The sequence below is a fragment of the Peromyscus leucopus genome, chromosome 6 (assembly GCF_004664715.2).
Source record: "Peromyscus leucopus breed LL Stock chromosome 6, UCI_PerLeu_2.1, whole genome shotgun sequence".
NCBI classification, from domain to species: Eukaryota; Metazoa; Chordata; class Mammalia; order Rodentia; family Cricetidae; genus Peromyscus; species Peromyscus leucopus.
This window is the reverse complement of record NC_051068.1, coordinates 74210726-74227993: the sequence shown is the minus strand read 5'-3', so window position 1 is coordinate 74227993 and position 17268 is coordinate 74210726. Positions and strand designations below refer to the sequence as shown.

General features: G+C 42.2%; 1 protein-coding gene across 1 annotated transcript in view; it reads right to left on the bottom strand.

Annotated features, from left to right (window-relative positions):
• Positions 1–17268, bottom strand: part of Spag17 (sperm associated antigen 17) — a 244861-nt gene that overhangs the window by 129034 nt on the left and 98559 nt on the right. Inside the window, 4 exon segments of the mRNA XM_037206932.1 lie at positions 8938–9050; positions 9259–9331; positions 11385–11546; positions 16728–16909. Of these exon segments, the coding sequence (XP_037062827.1) occupies positions 8938–9050; positions 9259–9331; positions 11385–11546; positions 16728–16909 (530 nt within the window).

Here is a 17268-nt window from a genome sequence, read left to right as displayed (position 1 = left end):
AACCTATAACCTCTAAGGAAATAGAAGCAGTCATTAAAAGTCTCCCAACCCCTCAAAAAAAGCCCAGGGCTAGATGGTTTTAACACACAATTCTACTAGACTTTCAAAGAAGAGCTAATACCAATACTCCTCAAATTATTTCACAAAATAGAAGCAGAAGGAACACTGTTAAATTCATTTTCTGAGGTCATAGTCACCTTGATACCCAAACCACACAAAGACTCAACAAAGAAACAGAATTACAGACCAATTTCCCTCATGAATATTGATGCAAATAAATTCAGTAAAATGCTCACTAACCGAATCCAAGAACACATTGAAAAGATCATCCACCATGATCAAATGGGCTTCATCCCAAAGTCTCAGGGATGGTTCAACATATAAAAATCTATTAATATAATCCACCATAGAAACAAACAAAGAAAAAACCCACATGATCATCTCGTTAGATCCTGAAGAAGCCTTTTACAAAACCCAACACCCCTTCATGATAAAGGTCTTAGAGAGATCAGGGATGCAAGGGACATACCTAACAATAATAAAGGCAATATACAGCAAGCTGATTGCCACCATCAAATTAAATGGAGATAAACTTAAAGCAATTCCACTAAAATCATGCAAGACAAGGCTGTCTACTCTCTCCATATGTATTCAACATTGCACTTGAAGTTTTAGCTAGAGCAGTAAGACAACTGAAAGAGATCAAGGGAATACAAATTGGAAAGGAAGAAGTTGAAGTATCACTATTTGCAGATGATATGATAGTATACATAAGTGATTGCAAAAATTCCACCAGAAAACTCCTACAGCTGATAAACACCTTCATCAAAGTGTCTGGATACAAAATTAACTAACAAAAAAATCAATAGTCCTCCTATATACAAACAATGAACTGAGAAAGAAATTGGAGAAACAGCACCCTTTACAACAGGCACAAATAATATAAAATATCTTGGTGTAACTCTAAACAAACAACAAGAACTTCAAATCTTTGAAGAAAGAAATTGTTGAAGATATCAGAAGATAGAAACATCTCCCATGCTCATGGACCAGTAGGATTAACATAGTAAAAATGGTCATCTTACCAAGAGCAATCTACAGATTCAAAGAAATCCCCATCCAAATTCCAACACAATTCTTTACAGATCTGGAAAGAACAATATTTAATTTCATATGGAAAAACAAAAAACCCAAGATGCTAAAACAATCCTTTTCAAGAAGAGAACTTCTGGAGGTATCACCATCCCTGATTTCTAGCTCTACCACTACAAGGATATAGTAATAAAAACCAAATAGTATTGGCATAAAAACAGACAGGCTGATCAGTGGAACTGAATTGAAGACTCAGAAATAAATCCACCCGCATATGGACACGTGTATGTGTGTGTGTGTGTGTGTGTGTGTGTGTGTGTGTGTGTGTGTGTGTTTGACAAAGAAGCCATTATACAATGGAAAAAAATTTTCAACACATATTGCTGGTCTAACTGGATGTCAGGATGTAGAAGAATTCAAATAGATCCATATCATATCTATTACCCTACACAAAACTCAAGTCCAAATGGATCAAAGACCTCAACATGAAACCAGACACACTGAACCTGATAAAAGAGAAAGTGGGGAATAGCCTTGAACTCATTGGCACAGGAGACAACTTCCTGAACAGAACACCTATAGCACAGGTACTAAGATCAATAATTAATAAATTGGACCTCATGAAACTGAAAATCTTCTGTAAGGCAAAGGACACAGTCAAAAGGAAAACCAGCAGTCTATAGAATGGGAAAAGATCTTCACCAACCCCACATCTGACAGAGGCCTGATATTCTAAATATGTAAAGAACTCAAGAAACTATATATCAACAAACCAAATAATACAATTTAAAAATGGGGTAGAGATCTAAACAGAATTCTTGACAGAGGAATCTCAAATGGTCAAGAAGCATTGAAAGAAATGTTCAAATCCTTAGCCATCAGGGAAATGCAAATCAAAGTGACTCTGAGATTCCATCTTACATCTGACAGAATGGCTAAGATATCTACCTCAAGATCCAGCTATACCACTTCTGGGCACATACCTAAATGACACTCCACCATACCACAAGGACACTTGCATAACTATATTCATAGCAGCTTTAGTCATAATAGCAAGAAACAACCTAGATGCCCCTCAACCAAAGAATGGATAAAGAAAATGTGGTACATTTACACAATGGAATATTACTCAGCTGTTAAAAACAATGACATCATGAAATTTTCTGGCAAATGGATGGAACTAGAAAAGATCATCCTGAGTGAGGTAACCCAGACCCAGAAAGACAAACATGGTATGTACTCATTTGTAAGTGGATATTAACTGTAAAGTAAAGGATACTCTACAGACCCAGAGAAGCTAGGTAACAAGGGGGGGGCGCACACAAATGTCACTGTGAAGGGGAAACAGAATAGACAATCTCTAAGGGTGAGCCTAGCTAAGATTCCTTGCAATGGAGGACATGGAGCCTGAACCAGCCATCTCCTGTAACCAGGCATGACTTCCAGTGAAGGGATTGAGACCCCAACCCAGCCACGAAACTTTCGACTTATAATTTGTCCTGACTACAAGATGTGCTGGGGTAAAGGTGGCACAGAAATTGTAGGAGTGGCCAACCAATGACTGGTCCAGCCTGAGTCCCCTACCATGAAAGGGAACCTACCCCTGACACTACCTAGAGGGCCAGAACCCAGAGGCGGGATAGCCCAAAGACTTAGGATAGAACCAAACATGATTGGCAAAAAAAAAACAATGAAATGATTCCTAATGATATTGGTGCCTGCTCAACTGTCACCAGAGAGGCTTCACCCAGAAACTGATGGAAACAGATGCAGGAACCCACAGCCAAACATTAGACAGAGCTAGGGAAGCCTGGGGAAGAGGGGGAGGAAGGATTGGAAGGATTATAGGAGCCAGAGGGGCCAAGGACACCACAAGAAAACCCACAGAATCAACTAACCTGGGCTTACAGGGGCTCACAGAGACTGAACTGACAACCAGGGAGCCTGCAGGGGACTGAACTAGCCCTCTGCACATGTTGCACTTGTGTATCTTGGTCCTCTTGTGGAACAGTGAGAGCAGGGGCTGTCTTTGACTCGTACCTGCTTTTGGGACCCTTTCCTCCTACCAGGTTGCCTCGTCCAGGCTTAACAGGAGAGGATGTGCCTAGTCTCATTGCAACTTGATATACCATGGTTGGTTGATATCCATGAGATGCCTGCCCTTGGTGGATGGGAGTGGGAGTGTCATACAGGCTTACCTACAGCCTATGCAGGCATTTTCTCATGGTCCCTCCTCTCCTCTGATGACTCTGGATTGGGTTAAGTTGCCAGAAAGCTAGCCAGCACAGTCAGGTATTGGTGAGCACTTATGATGGCTAAGACTCCATGATGTCCAAATGTTTGAAAAAGGTCTGAAGTATTTGAAGGCCACCTGGCCAAACATCCTAATTGTCGTGCTAGAAACCCCATCCAATGACTGAGGGAACCGGATGCAGAGATCCACGGCCAGGCCCCAGGTGGAGCTCCAGGAGTCCAATTGGCGAGAAAGAGGAGGGTTTGTATGAGCAAGAATTGTTGAGACCAAGGTTGGAAAAAGCACAGGGACAAATATCCAAACAAATGGAAATACATGAACTATGAACCAATAGCTGAGGAGACCCCAACTGGATCAGACCCTCTGGATAAGTAAGACAGTTGATTAGCTTGACCTGCTTGGGAGGCATCCAGACAGTGGGACCGGGTCCTGTCCTCAGTGCATGAACTGGCAGTTTGGAACCTGGGGCTTATAAGGGACACTTGGCTCAGCCTGGGAGGACAGGACTGGGCCTGCCTGGACTGAATCTACCAGGTTGAACTCACTCCTCGGGGAGTCTTTGCCCTGGAGGAGATGGGAATGGGGGTGCGCTGGGGGCAGCGGGGTGGGTGGGAGGGGGGAGAATAAGGGAATCCATGGCTGATGTGTAAAATTAAATTTAATAAATAAATTAAAAAAAAAGAAAAAGGTCAGCTGCTGTGGATATCACTCTATGTAAATAAAACACTGATGGCCAGTGACAGGCAGGAAGTATAGGCGGGACAAAGAGAGAGGAGAATTGGGGAAACAGGAAGAAGGAGGAGAGAGACTGCAGCCACCGCCAGGATAAGCAGCATGTAGAGACTCTGGTAAGCCACCAGCCACGTGGCAAGGTATAGATTTATAGAAATGGGTTAATTTAAGATAAAAGAGCAGTTAGCAAGAAGCCTGCCACGGCCATACAGTTTATAAGTGATATAAGCGTCTGAGTGATTATTTTATAAGTGGATTGTGGGACTGTGGGGCTTGGGGAACCTGGAGAGAAGCCCTCCAGCAACAAATGGCGCCCAACGGCTCGAGTTTCCACCTTAAACCTGAGAATATTTAATAACCAATTCTAAACAGAGCCAAAACCAGGTTCCTGCTTCTTGTCTCATACGGGCAGCTAGATGCGGCAAAACGCAAGTTTGGACACTGGCGGGTTCCTGGCGTGTGCGTTGACCGGCAGTATGGCGGAAAAGTGGTTCTGCTTTTGTTTCCACAGAAAGCCAGAGGCTGTGGACTTGTTCCAGATTAAGATACATCAGGTTTCACCAGCCAAGACCCCTGAAAGGACTCCGATGACACCATGGCCCAGATGATCCAACATCCAGATCGTTTCAAGGCAACTGGTTCACACAATACAGCCTCACGGACTACCCCATAGGTCTAAAATTTTCTTTGCGTCCCCATAAGATACAGCGCCCCCTTCCAGCAGGAAGTAGTAAGAGATGCTACGCTCAAATTCCCAAATATACAAGCTGGCTTTAGAGGTGGAATTGGCTCACTCCCCTCTAAACCAGACATATTGCTTTAAAAAAAAAAATGGTTAAGGGATTCTTGTGTCCCAAATCAGAAGAGCCCTCTGGTGTGGGACAGAGAAAAACCAATATTTTTATTTAAAACAGGTTGATTATAAATGTGATCTCTTTCTAAAAAAGAAAAGGGGATATGATATATAGGAGGATATGGAGATGATAAGATAAAAGGGTAGATTAATGAACCTACTTTTAAAGAACAACTTGTTTAAAATGTTTTACATTGGTATAGATTTTAGTTTATGTTTAAAATGTTTTACATTGGTATAAATTTTAGTTCATTGATACAAACTTGAAGTTAATTTTGTTATACTGTATATATATATATATATTTCTATTCTTGTTTGAGGTATTATGTTTATATAACTCATTTAAAATTATAATGGATAATTAAAAATAGATTAATAATTAGTCATCTATGATAATCATATCTGTAGCCATGTTAGTTAAGTCTTCTAGGTATACATAGATATATTTCAGATAGATAGGTAATCTTCAAACACTTCATAGACCTGGAGAATATGGCATTTAAATAACTTAGAATTCTGTTGACGTGAGACACAATTGCTCCTGGCTGCACCAATTTGATCCCGAGAGAATGTTGGGCTTCTAAGACATTTCCATTTGGAAGTTTGTCTTTTTGGCACGAAATGGCTACTGGGCAAAGAACTGCCTTGCTTGATGGCTGACAGTACAAATGCAATGCTGTCCTTTCTGGACAAGCGGGACACAAGGAAAGCGACCACTGTACTCTGCCAAGACAGGGTAAGATGGTCTCTTAAAATTCCTGCTTCTAAAATGGTCTGTCAGATACTCTAGGCCTGTAGCCAATTTGAATGCACCAAAATGCTGAGAAACATTAGGTGACTGTCCAGGCTGCCAGCTGTCTTGGTCTACTCTTGCAAGATTCCCGAAAGTTGCTTGCATCCATCTACCATTTCTCAGGTACCATTATGTTCCTTCTCAGGTCTTTGATGTGGTTGAAGACTAGATAGTCGTAATTTCTCAGTTATGATGAAAGATAAGTTAGCTATAAAACCTTAAACTCACAAATATAAGATAGATAGGACATCTTCTTTAATATTGTAACTATAATTCTTGCTTGGTAATTGTTTTGTTATATGTAATTTTACCATGTTAAAGTTAAAACCTTCCTTTTTAAAAAAGAAGAAAGGGGAAGTGCTGTGGATATCACTCTATGTAAATAAAACACTGATGGCCAGTGACAGGCAGGAAGTATAGGCGGGACAAAGAGAGAGGAGAATTGGGAAACAGGAAGAAGGAGGAGAGAGACTGCAGCCACCGCCAGGACAAGCAGCATGTAGAGACTCTGGTAAGCCACCAGCCACGTGGCAAGGTATAGATTTATAGAAATGGGTTAATTTAAGATAAAAGAGCAGTTAGCAAGAAGCCTGCCACGGCCATACAGTTTATAAGTGATATAAGCGTCTGAGTGATTATTTTGTAAGTGGATTGTGGGACTGTGGGGCTTGGGGAACCTGGAGAGAAGCCCTCCAGCAACAGTCAGCTGTTGATAAGAACAGGGAGTTGCCTGTGTGTTGTGGAACTTTGAAAAGGAGGTGGCAGAGATGGCCAACCTGAGATAGCCGTTTGTACTGGAGATGAGTTCACAGGGGATGTGACGCAGAGAAGTGGAGTAGAAGACCAAGGTAGAGCTGAATAACATAAGTAAAATTGAATAATATATTTGAGAAAAAATAGAAGACTCAAGTGAATGAGAAATGTGGGTGTACATGAGTGTGCACATATATGTTCATGTTCATCTGTGCATCTGTGTGGGGAGGGGCAGGAGGAAATGACACAAACAGCCAGAAACACACCTTTGAGACCTTTAAGGAATCTAAGGACTTTTGATTTTACTTAGAATTGTGGTTGGAAGACAGTTTATAATCTCTTTATATCATATCAACAAATAAGCTAATGTCATACTCAGCGCTATTGAGGCTTGGGTGTACTTTGCTTCCCAGGGTCATGTGTTAGTGGCTTGGTCCTCGGGGTTGCAGTTTTGAGGTGCTGGGACCTTTAAGAGGTGGAGTGCTGTGGGAAATTAACAGGGTGACGCCCTTTGTTGTGGTTTGAAAGCTTGACCTCTAGGGAGTGGTGCTCTTTGGGAAGGTTGTGGAGGTATTAGGAGATGGAGCTTTGTTGGAAGAAGAGGATTCCCTTTCCCACTATTAACTGTCTGAACAGTCTACTCGGCCCTTTTAAGCATCAGTTTTCATATCTGTAAAATGAGGAAATAAAATATTTTATGCTTCATGGCATTGTTTTGTTTGTTAGTGATGTGTGCAAGAGAGAGAGAGAGAGAGAGAGAGAGAGAGAGAGAGAGAGAGAGAGAGAGAGAGAGAGAGAGGAGAAAGAATATGTGTGTGCTTCTTTTCAAATAATCAAAAGAAATGACCATGTATATCAGGTCAGAAAATTTTATCTTGCTCACTTGAAGACCATGTTTACTGGTCAATAATGGAATAAATCTACATGAAATCATGTGTAAAATAAGTCTGTGCCATATTTAGAATTAAATATGCTGAAAACATCTGATGCAGCCTAAGAAATACAAGGGAAATATAAGTCCCCAAATAAAAGAGTGAAAATAAATGAAGTAAGATTTTACTGAAAAGAAATACAAACCATCGGAAACAAATGGAGAAATCACAAAATAAGTAAAAAGGAGTTGGTCAGCAAAATAAGACGTTTCTTTGAAAAGACGAATATGACAGCGGTAGTGTTGGACCAGGATCAAGTACAGAGATGACATCGATGAGAACACCAGACGCAGGAGTGTGACTCAGTGTCGCTGTGCTGTTTATGAAGTGTCCCTGGGAGCACCGAGCTTCCCCATGGCTTGGTTTGTGCCCTAATGCATCAGCCTGCTGGCAGCTGGCTCTTTGAGGACACTATGTGTCCTTTTCTGCACCAGCTTTTCCACCAGGTGGCTTATACTCAGCCTTCACTGCTGTCACTGTCATCGTGCATTTAAGTGACTACCGTAAAGAACCTGACCCCTACGGGAAAACCAAATGAACATTTATGTGTAAAATACTAACAATTAGAACTGGCTTCAAATGTAGGAAAAACAAAAACAAAACAAAACAAAAACCACCCTGATTAAATCTAAAAACCCGGAGAGATGGCTCAGGAGTGGGTTGGTGCCCAGCTCCCACATCAAGCAGCTATCAGCCCCTGTAATTGCAGTTCCAAAAAACAGAACTCTCTCTTCTGGCTTCCACTAGTCCTGCATATGTGTGGTGCACATCTATATATGAAGGCATTCACACACACACACACACCACACACACACACACACAAATTAAAAACAAACACTTAAAGGTTAAAAGCCATTAACAGACTAGACCCCTGTCTAGGCTCTTTTTCTCTTTCATTAAAATAACACTACTGTCTAACTTTACTTTCTGTTGCTGTAGTGAAACACTGACCAAAAACCACTTGGAGAGGGTTCCTTTGGTGTTCCGGTAACAGTCTACCATGGAGGGAAGCCAAGGCAGGAACTCACAACAGGAACCTGGAGGCAGGAACTGAAGTAGAGACCTGAAGCTTACTGGCTTGTGTGACTCCCTCAGCCTGCAGAGGGGTGGCACTGCCCACAGTGGGCTAGGCCCTCCCACATTCATCATGCTCTACATACATGCCCACGGCCACTTCGATGGAGGCAACTTCTTAATTTAGGATCTCTCTTCCCAGGTGACTCTAGTGTGTGCCAAGCTGACAAAAATTAGTCAGAACACCACACCTACGTAAAGACAGTTTTAAGTATATATTCTACCCAAACTTTGGGAAACATTAAATGAATGATAGAGTACAGCAAGAGAGAGGCCTGAAGTTGATGATAAAAGCAAATTTTAGTTTTATCTGAAATATTATGATTTAGTAAGTGGAAATGCATCCAGGTATTCTGAGTAAAATAATAAAATTGTATTAAGATTTGGAAATGAAGAAAGATAATTTAGTCAAGGTTAGTATCTGGGGTTGGAGGAAGCCCCAACATCTACCCACCTGTTCCAGCATGCAGTGCAGTATCAGGGGCACAGAAATAAACTCCTCCGGAATTGGATTCAGCAGGTCATTGTAATATCGCATATCGACCTCGGTGGTGATGATAAAAGCCGCTGCTGTACAATGCAGAAAATGACATTGCTAGTTAAGATGTGTTCTCTATTTCTTCCTGAAATCCTGTGCATAAATCCAAACTGTGGCCAGGTGCTAGTCAATGTTGAGAATGTAGGTGGAGGGGCTGCTGCCAGCAGCATGGAAGGGAGGGAGGGCAGCGCGGAAGCCGGAAGGAGGTGGTGCCTCAGCATCTGATTTCATACGTGCCTGAGGGGGGAGCTTGTGGTTCTTCATATTGTGCTTTCTTCTTTCCAGGGGCTGGAGCAGTTGGAGGTGAAGGCTGAGAAAAAAAAAAAAAATGAAAAGAAATGCTTTCATCAAACTTATTTTTACATTACATATCCATCCTCAGGAGCCTAAGAAATGAGGATGTAAAAAAGCTGATCAGACACAGAACATCATCCCCCTGGTCTTGGTTTCAGTCATGGTACTTTTTTTTTTTTTTTAAGCATCCTTATCTTGGTGCATCTTGTCCCATGTTCTTCAGGACATTATTATACTGATTTCCCACCAGGCAATTCATGCTCAGCTCTCACCATATGTCTAACCCTGGTCCCCCTCTCTCAAACCTTCTGTTCTCCAACTCAGGGGGCTGTCTTAGGGTTTCTGTTGTTACGATAAAGCACCATGACCAAAAGCAACTTGGGGGTGGGAGATTAATTTCATCTTACACTCTCTGGTCACACAGTCCAACACTGAGAGAAGTCAGGGCAAGAACTGAAGCAGATGTCATGGAGGAACATTGCTTATTGACTTGCTCAGTTTGCTTCTTTTATATGCCTCAGGACCACCCAGGAATGGCATTGCCCAAAGTGGGCCAGGCCCTTAAGTAAGCATCAGTCATTAGTCAAGAAAATGCCCCCACAGACTTGCCTATAGGCCAATTTAAAAGAGCCATTTTCTCAGTTGAAATGTCCTCTTCCCAGATGGACATGACTTGTACGGGGTTGTTTGTGTCCCCCCTCCCCCAATCTAACTAGGGTATTTGACCCCTTGTCACCTTGACACATGAATATAACACTCTTAAATAATAACCTTTCCTTCTTTGCTTACTCCAAGATCCTACACTAACATCAATATCACAATACAAAACATTCAAACATTTAAAAGTTCCTAGGTTTTTAAAAATTCCAAGACTTTGAAAGTTTAGTCTCTTCAAAAGTCCAGTGACTCTTGAATGTGGGGTCCTTTAAAGTAAAAAACAAGTTAAATACTTTTTTTGTCCAGGCTCAGCCACAACTAAGTTAAAGCAAACCCAGACTTTATCAATGTCAAAAGTTAAATGCTTCACATCTGGGGTCCAAAGGGCCTGGGTATCTCCAAAGGTTCAGTGAGCAGTGCTCCTCCACGGCCTCTGCTTCAGTTCCTGCCTTGAGTTCCTGCCCTGACTTTCTCATCAAGAGAGTGTGACCTGAGAGTTCTGAGATGAAACAAACACATCTCCCCTGAGCTGCTTTTGATCACAATGTTTTATAACAGCAATAGATACCCCAACTAAGGCAGTTATCATTTTGATTATATCTACTGCTCTCATCCTCCCAGACCATGTTGGAACTGCTGACATTGTATTCCTCTTCAAAAGTTCACTTGAGAAAAGATGGCGGAAAATGAGTCTGCTATGTGACCAGGATCTTGCTGAGTGCAAACACTGGGGTTATTTTGTCAATTTTCCTCTTGCTCTACATGCTAGTCATTGCACTCTGAGCTAACAGCTGGTTCTTTTTGTGCTTTCCCAAGTGTCAAGCAGTTGAGGAGTATCTTAATCAGGGTTTCTATTGCTGTGATGAAGCACCATGAGCAAAAGCAACTTGGGGAGGAAAGGGTTTATTTGGCTTACACTTCCACATCACTCTTCATCACTGAAGGAAGTCAGGGCAGGAACTCAAACAGGACAAGAACCTGGAGGCAGGAGCTGATGCAGAGGCCATGGAGGGGTGCTGGTTACTGGCTTGCTCAGCCTGCTTTCTTATAGAACCCAGAATTACCAGCCCAGGGATGGAAATACCTTCAATGTCCTAGGCACTCTCCATAAATCACTAATTAAGAAAGTGCTCTACAGGCTTGCCTACAGCTAGACCTTTCCGATGACTCTAGCCTGTGTCAAGTTGACATAAAACTAGTTAGTACAAGGAGCTTCATAAAGATCTCAACACGAGGCTTTTAATGCTTTTGCTAGGGGATGTTTCCTTGTTCCCACCCTCACACCTCAATACAAGAAGCAGTAGTACACCAACACAGGTCTTTACTATAACTTCTTCTTCATATGCTTTCTGAATATGAAAATCAAGTCACTCAACTCCATCCTGTAGCCTACTACAGACACCCATGCCTACCTCTGGAATTGGCATTGTTTCTAACATGGTTTTCTCGCTAACCACTTGTGGGACATTGATGAGCTGCATGTTTTCCAAATAGTGCTGGTGCTGCCTCTTCCAGTCCAGGCTATCGTACATCAAACAGGCAATGTTTTCAAAAATCTCGGTGCCCAACTCGAGCTAGCAGTGAGAGAATCATTGACAATCCATCAGTGGTTTCATACTCTTAGAACAGATAGAATGTTTGTAACTTCCCAGAAAAGCCTATTTCCCCTTTTACAGGAAATCAAGTTCCCAAATCCCCAAATATTGGATTTTAGCATTGCTGATGGAGCCTTCATGCCTAAACTCTTCAAGCCCTTTTTATGCTCCATATGCTCGGTGTTTTGGATCCTAATGCACATTAGATGGTTTTGACACCTTTGGCTGAAGACAAGCAGACAAGCAGATGCTTGCCTTCCTATGCAAGCATGGAAATGAGCATAGTGGGATTCCCTCCCTCGGCTCTGTGTACCATCTGAGTATGATACAGCCTGCGCGTGATCGAGTTTCTCTCTTTCCTCCTTTCTTTCTTTTCACTGAGCCGGCTTTCACCTGCAATCCTGTTAGTAAGAGGCTCAAAGAAATCCAAGTCACTGCTTCTACAGTATCCACAGTTTTTATGAGCTGGCAAGCCAATTATAGATCTGCTATGGTTATTACTTAAGCTTTCATTTCCTGGCGTAGGAAAATGCTGGGATGTCGGTGTCTGTCTGTTTGGAAGCAGAGAAGCATTGAGTAGGCCACTCCTACATCTGGGTTGAAGAGGTAAAGTAGAATGGAAATCCTCTGTGGGGCCAGTGACTCATAGGCTGGCAGACATTCAGGGAAATGCTTGGCTCTGTCCATCATAGCCCACCTGACTGTTCTTTCCCATACTCACAGCAGGACTGATGAGTTTTCAGTTAAACTTCAACCAGGCATCCTGTGCCCGTCCACATGCTGGCACAGAAAGACAGTTTTCATTTTTATTACCAAAGGAAATACAGTAACATTTCTGCCCAATGATCCATTAGCACAGCCTACGCAATTCATTTTCAAATTTATCGGTAAATGATATGCTAAAGTCTGGCAAATTGTTTCAGCAAGCAGGATTTATCTTGAGATGTTTCAGATGTCTTACATGAGCTCTTAGCTCATCCTGATTGGCATTTACTTGAGGTAAAGCTTTCATTACCTTAGTTTAGCACAAGCCCAGCCTGCTTGTTTGAGCCAAAGGATGCAAAGGCTTTCCTTCATGCCAGGAGGAGAAAAGACTCACTCACTGCTGGCTCCTAAAGCAGAGATGAGGTCATTAAGAATTCATATATAAGAGTGCACCATCACGGACCTAGCCTGGTTCTATGAAGCAGCCTTATCACATTTACGCTTATTAAGTGATCCTGAGTTTAAAATGGACTATGATCTTCAATATTAAACCTAATGGCCCTTTCTCCTGGAATTCTATTTTATTGCTGAGTCATTTTTGAGGTAGACCTTCCCCATCATCTTCAGTGATGAATCTTTCACTCATAGAGACATGCATAAGCTGTGGTTACTGCCCTTGGGTACCAACCAAAGCCCTGGCATGAAGAAGATGCTCAACAATGACTACAAATGGACTGATAGATAATCAGAAGGACCAGCTGGGACACACAGCCTATGGTTCTTTGGAAGAACTGAAAGTTTTCCAGGCCCAGTTGGACATACTAAACACTAATTTAGTTCTGAATTCAGGAATGTTCTACTGTAACTAGCATTTAAAGTAATATTTTTTTCAACATAAAATAGTTTTTCTGAAGTTACCATGTAAAGTTCACTCTGTATTTGCTAAGATATTGAGTATAGCCATGGTTCCTTTCTTTAAAGTGGAATGGATGTACCATCAAGCTGGCATCTTTGCATGCCATGCTCTGAAGCGCTATGAGGATCCCCTTGCTGAGTAACCAGAGCTCCCAAAGAGCACGCGTGTATCAGAGCCACTCACCAGAAGCCATGTTGGAGCAGTGTTCTTACCCTTAGCCACCACCAATTGCCACCCAGAGTTTCATCTCAAGTTGATCCTGGTTTAAAGACATTCCCAGAAAAACCATTCCTGTCCCTCTGTTGCTCACAGACATGTGGCCATCAAGTTAACACACTTCCATTACTCTCAAGGTGAGTCCGACAAACCCAAGTAATAACCTCAATTCAGTGACTTTACCAAAAAATGCATGTGACCCAAACTCTTAGCAAACAGAAAAATCATTGTATAAGAGCCTTGCTACATTTTATTAACAAAGTAAACAACTTAAAAATAAATGGAACGGAATGATCTATGTCTTCTAATGAACAGAGAGCTATGGACATGGGGGTAAGAAGCAGGGTGCTGTGGGTGGTGCTGAGTCTTCTGAAGCTGTGACCATAGCGTTGGTGCTCACCTGAGGATGCAATGGCATAGCCTCTATTTGGCGCATAGGACCTTTTGTCTTCTACCATCATGTACCCAAGGTTAAAGAAGACCCGTGGGAAAGCATACTCACTTGTGACGCTACAACAGACACTTGGTTTGAGGATGTGTTAGCATCCTCCTGGGAACTGTGCTTCAGAAATTGCATGATGGGATTTCCTATGTCATCCTGAACAAAAATACATGCACGTGCTCCACCCTCCCCGTGTGTGTGTGTGTGTGTGTGTGTGTGTGTGTGTTTGTGTGTGGCTGGGAGGCCAGAGGTTGAAACTGGGTGTCTTCCTCAAGTGCTTTTCACCTTGTTTTTTGAGATGGGGGGGGGATCTTTCACTGGAGCTCACTGATTGGCTAGTCTGGCTGGCCAGTGAACTTTAGGGTTCAGCCTATCTCTGACCCCCCAGTGCTAGGATTGCAGGTATATGCTGACACTTTCAGCTTTTATGTGGGTGCTAGAGATCCAAACTTGCATTCTCATGCTTATGCAACAAGGGCTGTAGGGAATGAGCCATCTCCCCAGACCCCCTGTGAGAGGGGTATGCAGCCATACCCTGGTCCAAATGATAGGGAAAATGGTCCTCTAAGTTGTAAATGTGTGGATATGTGCACAAGGGGGAAAAGCCCATGTAACACACTTCTTAAAAGGTCTTATTAAATAGAAAAAAACCTCAGTGCCAGCTATTGGGGTAAATTCTGAAAGATCAGGGAGACAGAACAAGCCACCACTAACCTCACCTTGCCAACTCCTCAGCCGGTCCTGTTTCCTCAGACTGGAAGCCTCTGAGTCTTCACCCAAATAGATCTCAGCTGAACTGTTGCTAAAAGCCTCAAAGATTAAAAGCCTTAAAAGTTCTTGGTCCTCATGCCTTATATACCTTTCTGCTTCTTGCCATCACTTCCTGGGATTAAAGGTGTATGTCATCATGCCTGGCTGTTTCCAGTGTAACTTTGAATTCACAGAGATGCAGATGGATCTCTGCCTCCCAAGTGATAGGATTAAAGGTGTGTGTGCCACTATTTTCTGGCCTCTATGCCTATCTAGTGGCTGTTCTATTCTCTGACCCCAGATAAGTTTATTAGGGTGCACAATATATTGGGGGACACCACAAGCACACCTACCAAAAAGAGTAGAAAGTTGATGTGGGGATTTGGAATTCCAGGGAAAAATCTTTTCCCTAGATACTATCTCAACGAAATAGGATGGAACATTCCTAGCACTCCATCTTTGGAAATACCAATATCTCTGGAGGAGGTAATTGTGCTGACTCAATTTAAAAAGCACCAGTAAAGGTCAGATGGAAACAGATCCTTTTCTGAGTCAGGTGTAGACAGTAGGACGGAGAAAGGCAAAGCAGGAAGTCTGAGGACAGTGAAACAGAGGAAGACATGGAGTAAGCGGTTTTGCTAACACCAGCTGTGCCTGCAGCCAGCCTGCATACAGCTTCCTAGCCACTCACAGCACAAGTCCTTCTTGGTGTTTAATGCTTCATGCTGAAAGATTTTTTTTTTTTTTTTTTTTTTTACAATGGAACCACCTAATGCTCTTTATTCAAGTCCTTGCTATTTGAATCCTTGCTATCCTTAGTAGTTTGACTATACTTTTTTCTTTATTTTTTGAAATTATAATTAATTAAAACATTTTCCCTTCCCTTTCCTGCCTCTGAACTCTACAATATAACCCTCTTCACTCTTCTCCAAATTCATGACCTCTTTTATCATCAATTATTAATTGCATGCATATACATATTTGTATATTCATATATAATCCTAGATAAAACTTGTTCAGTGCATGTAACGTTACTTGTATGTATGTTTTCAGAGCTGGCCATCTGGCACCAGACAATCATTGTGCTCTTCTCTGGGAAGGCCGCTTTTCCCAATCCCAGGGAAGGCCTCACAGGCTTTTCCTTGTCCAATTTGGCATGTTCGTTGGTGTCAGCCTTGTTTAGTTCACATTTGGGCAGTCATGTTGGTGGTACTTCATGTCTGTAGGTTTTGATATTGCTAGGAGAAATAATCTCGCAGTAAACTCCCTGATCCTCTGGCTCTTACAACCCCCTACTTTCGATGTTCCCTGAGCCTTGGGTGCTGAAGTGCTTTGGAGATGCATCCATCATGACTGCGCTTGACAACTCTGCACTTTGGTTGTGGTTTTCTGTAGTGGTCTCTCTTCTTAACACTTTCGCTTCTTTTCCTGTGTGCTGGGTGAGAAGATCCGGGTTTCATTGCATGACTGTCCCTTGGCTCAGAAGCAGCTCCCTTGGTCCTCTTAGTTAGCCTTTTCTTTGGTCCTTTTCCTTTCCTTTCCTTTCCTTTCTTCCTTTCCCATCCCTCTTTCCTCTTTCTCCTTTCATCCTTTCTTCCTCAGTTCTCCTGTCTCCTCTTCCCCTCCCCTCCCCTCTCTTCTCCCCTCTCCTCTTTTTAGCTGTACACAGTCTCTTTACAAGCATCCCCTCTCCACCCAGCTTTGCCCTGATCCTTGCAGAAGAACCCTCAGTGGTTGTAGTTTATCCACAGGCTCTGCTGTCAGTTCAGCTCTTGATGGTGAAATGTATACCTTGCGAGGGATTAACATGTAATACAATAAAACATAAAATTTACCATCATTATAGTAATATATGTTCATATTTTTGTTATTACTTAGATCATTACTGAAGCATGAACCAGAGCCAAGTGTCATTAAATAAAAGACTCACCATCCACTACATCTTATTATCATTAATCCACGGACTAAAAGATACAAAATCAGGCTATATCCAGCAGTGGCCCTTTGTCACCATCATTGTGCCAAAGATGAGAAAGCCCAACAGAGAGCATAGTTACCAGTGCCTAGTGAACAGTTGTGGAATGAGTGACAGAATGGACCACCACACACTCTAACTGACCCGTGTACTCACCATCATCTCATTGTCTGACCAGTCAGAAGGAAAATGTGCTACATCGACCATATAATGGAGTCGAGCAACATCAAAGAGATTTGTTTCAGGTTTCTCATTATTCAGGATTGGTTCCAAGTACTTCCAGAAAATTTCAAGTTCCTTAATGGTATTTTCTCTCTTCAGGTTTTCAGCTTGTATATCTAATAATAGCAAAATGTTTTCCTATGAAATGAAGGTATTGAATTTCTCCCCACTTTATCTTGATGTCGTGAGTCATATGCATGATGAGATGTCTGTAAAGTATTAGCGGAGTGCAAATACAGACACATAACTTTGAGACGTTTTTGAAGTGGGAAGACACAACTATAAAATCAAAAGAGATTGCTCTATGAGCTCATCACTCTCCTTCATCTCACAGTGGAGGCCCAGAGAGGTTGTGAGAAGGTCACACATCTCAAGAGCTGAGGATGCTCAAGCTCAATGTACCGATTGAGCTGCTATTGCACCTGCATAGAACCAGTCTTCCCTCCAAATCAAGCTTTCACTGAATTGGTACTTG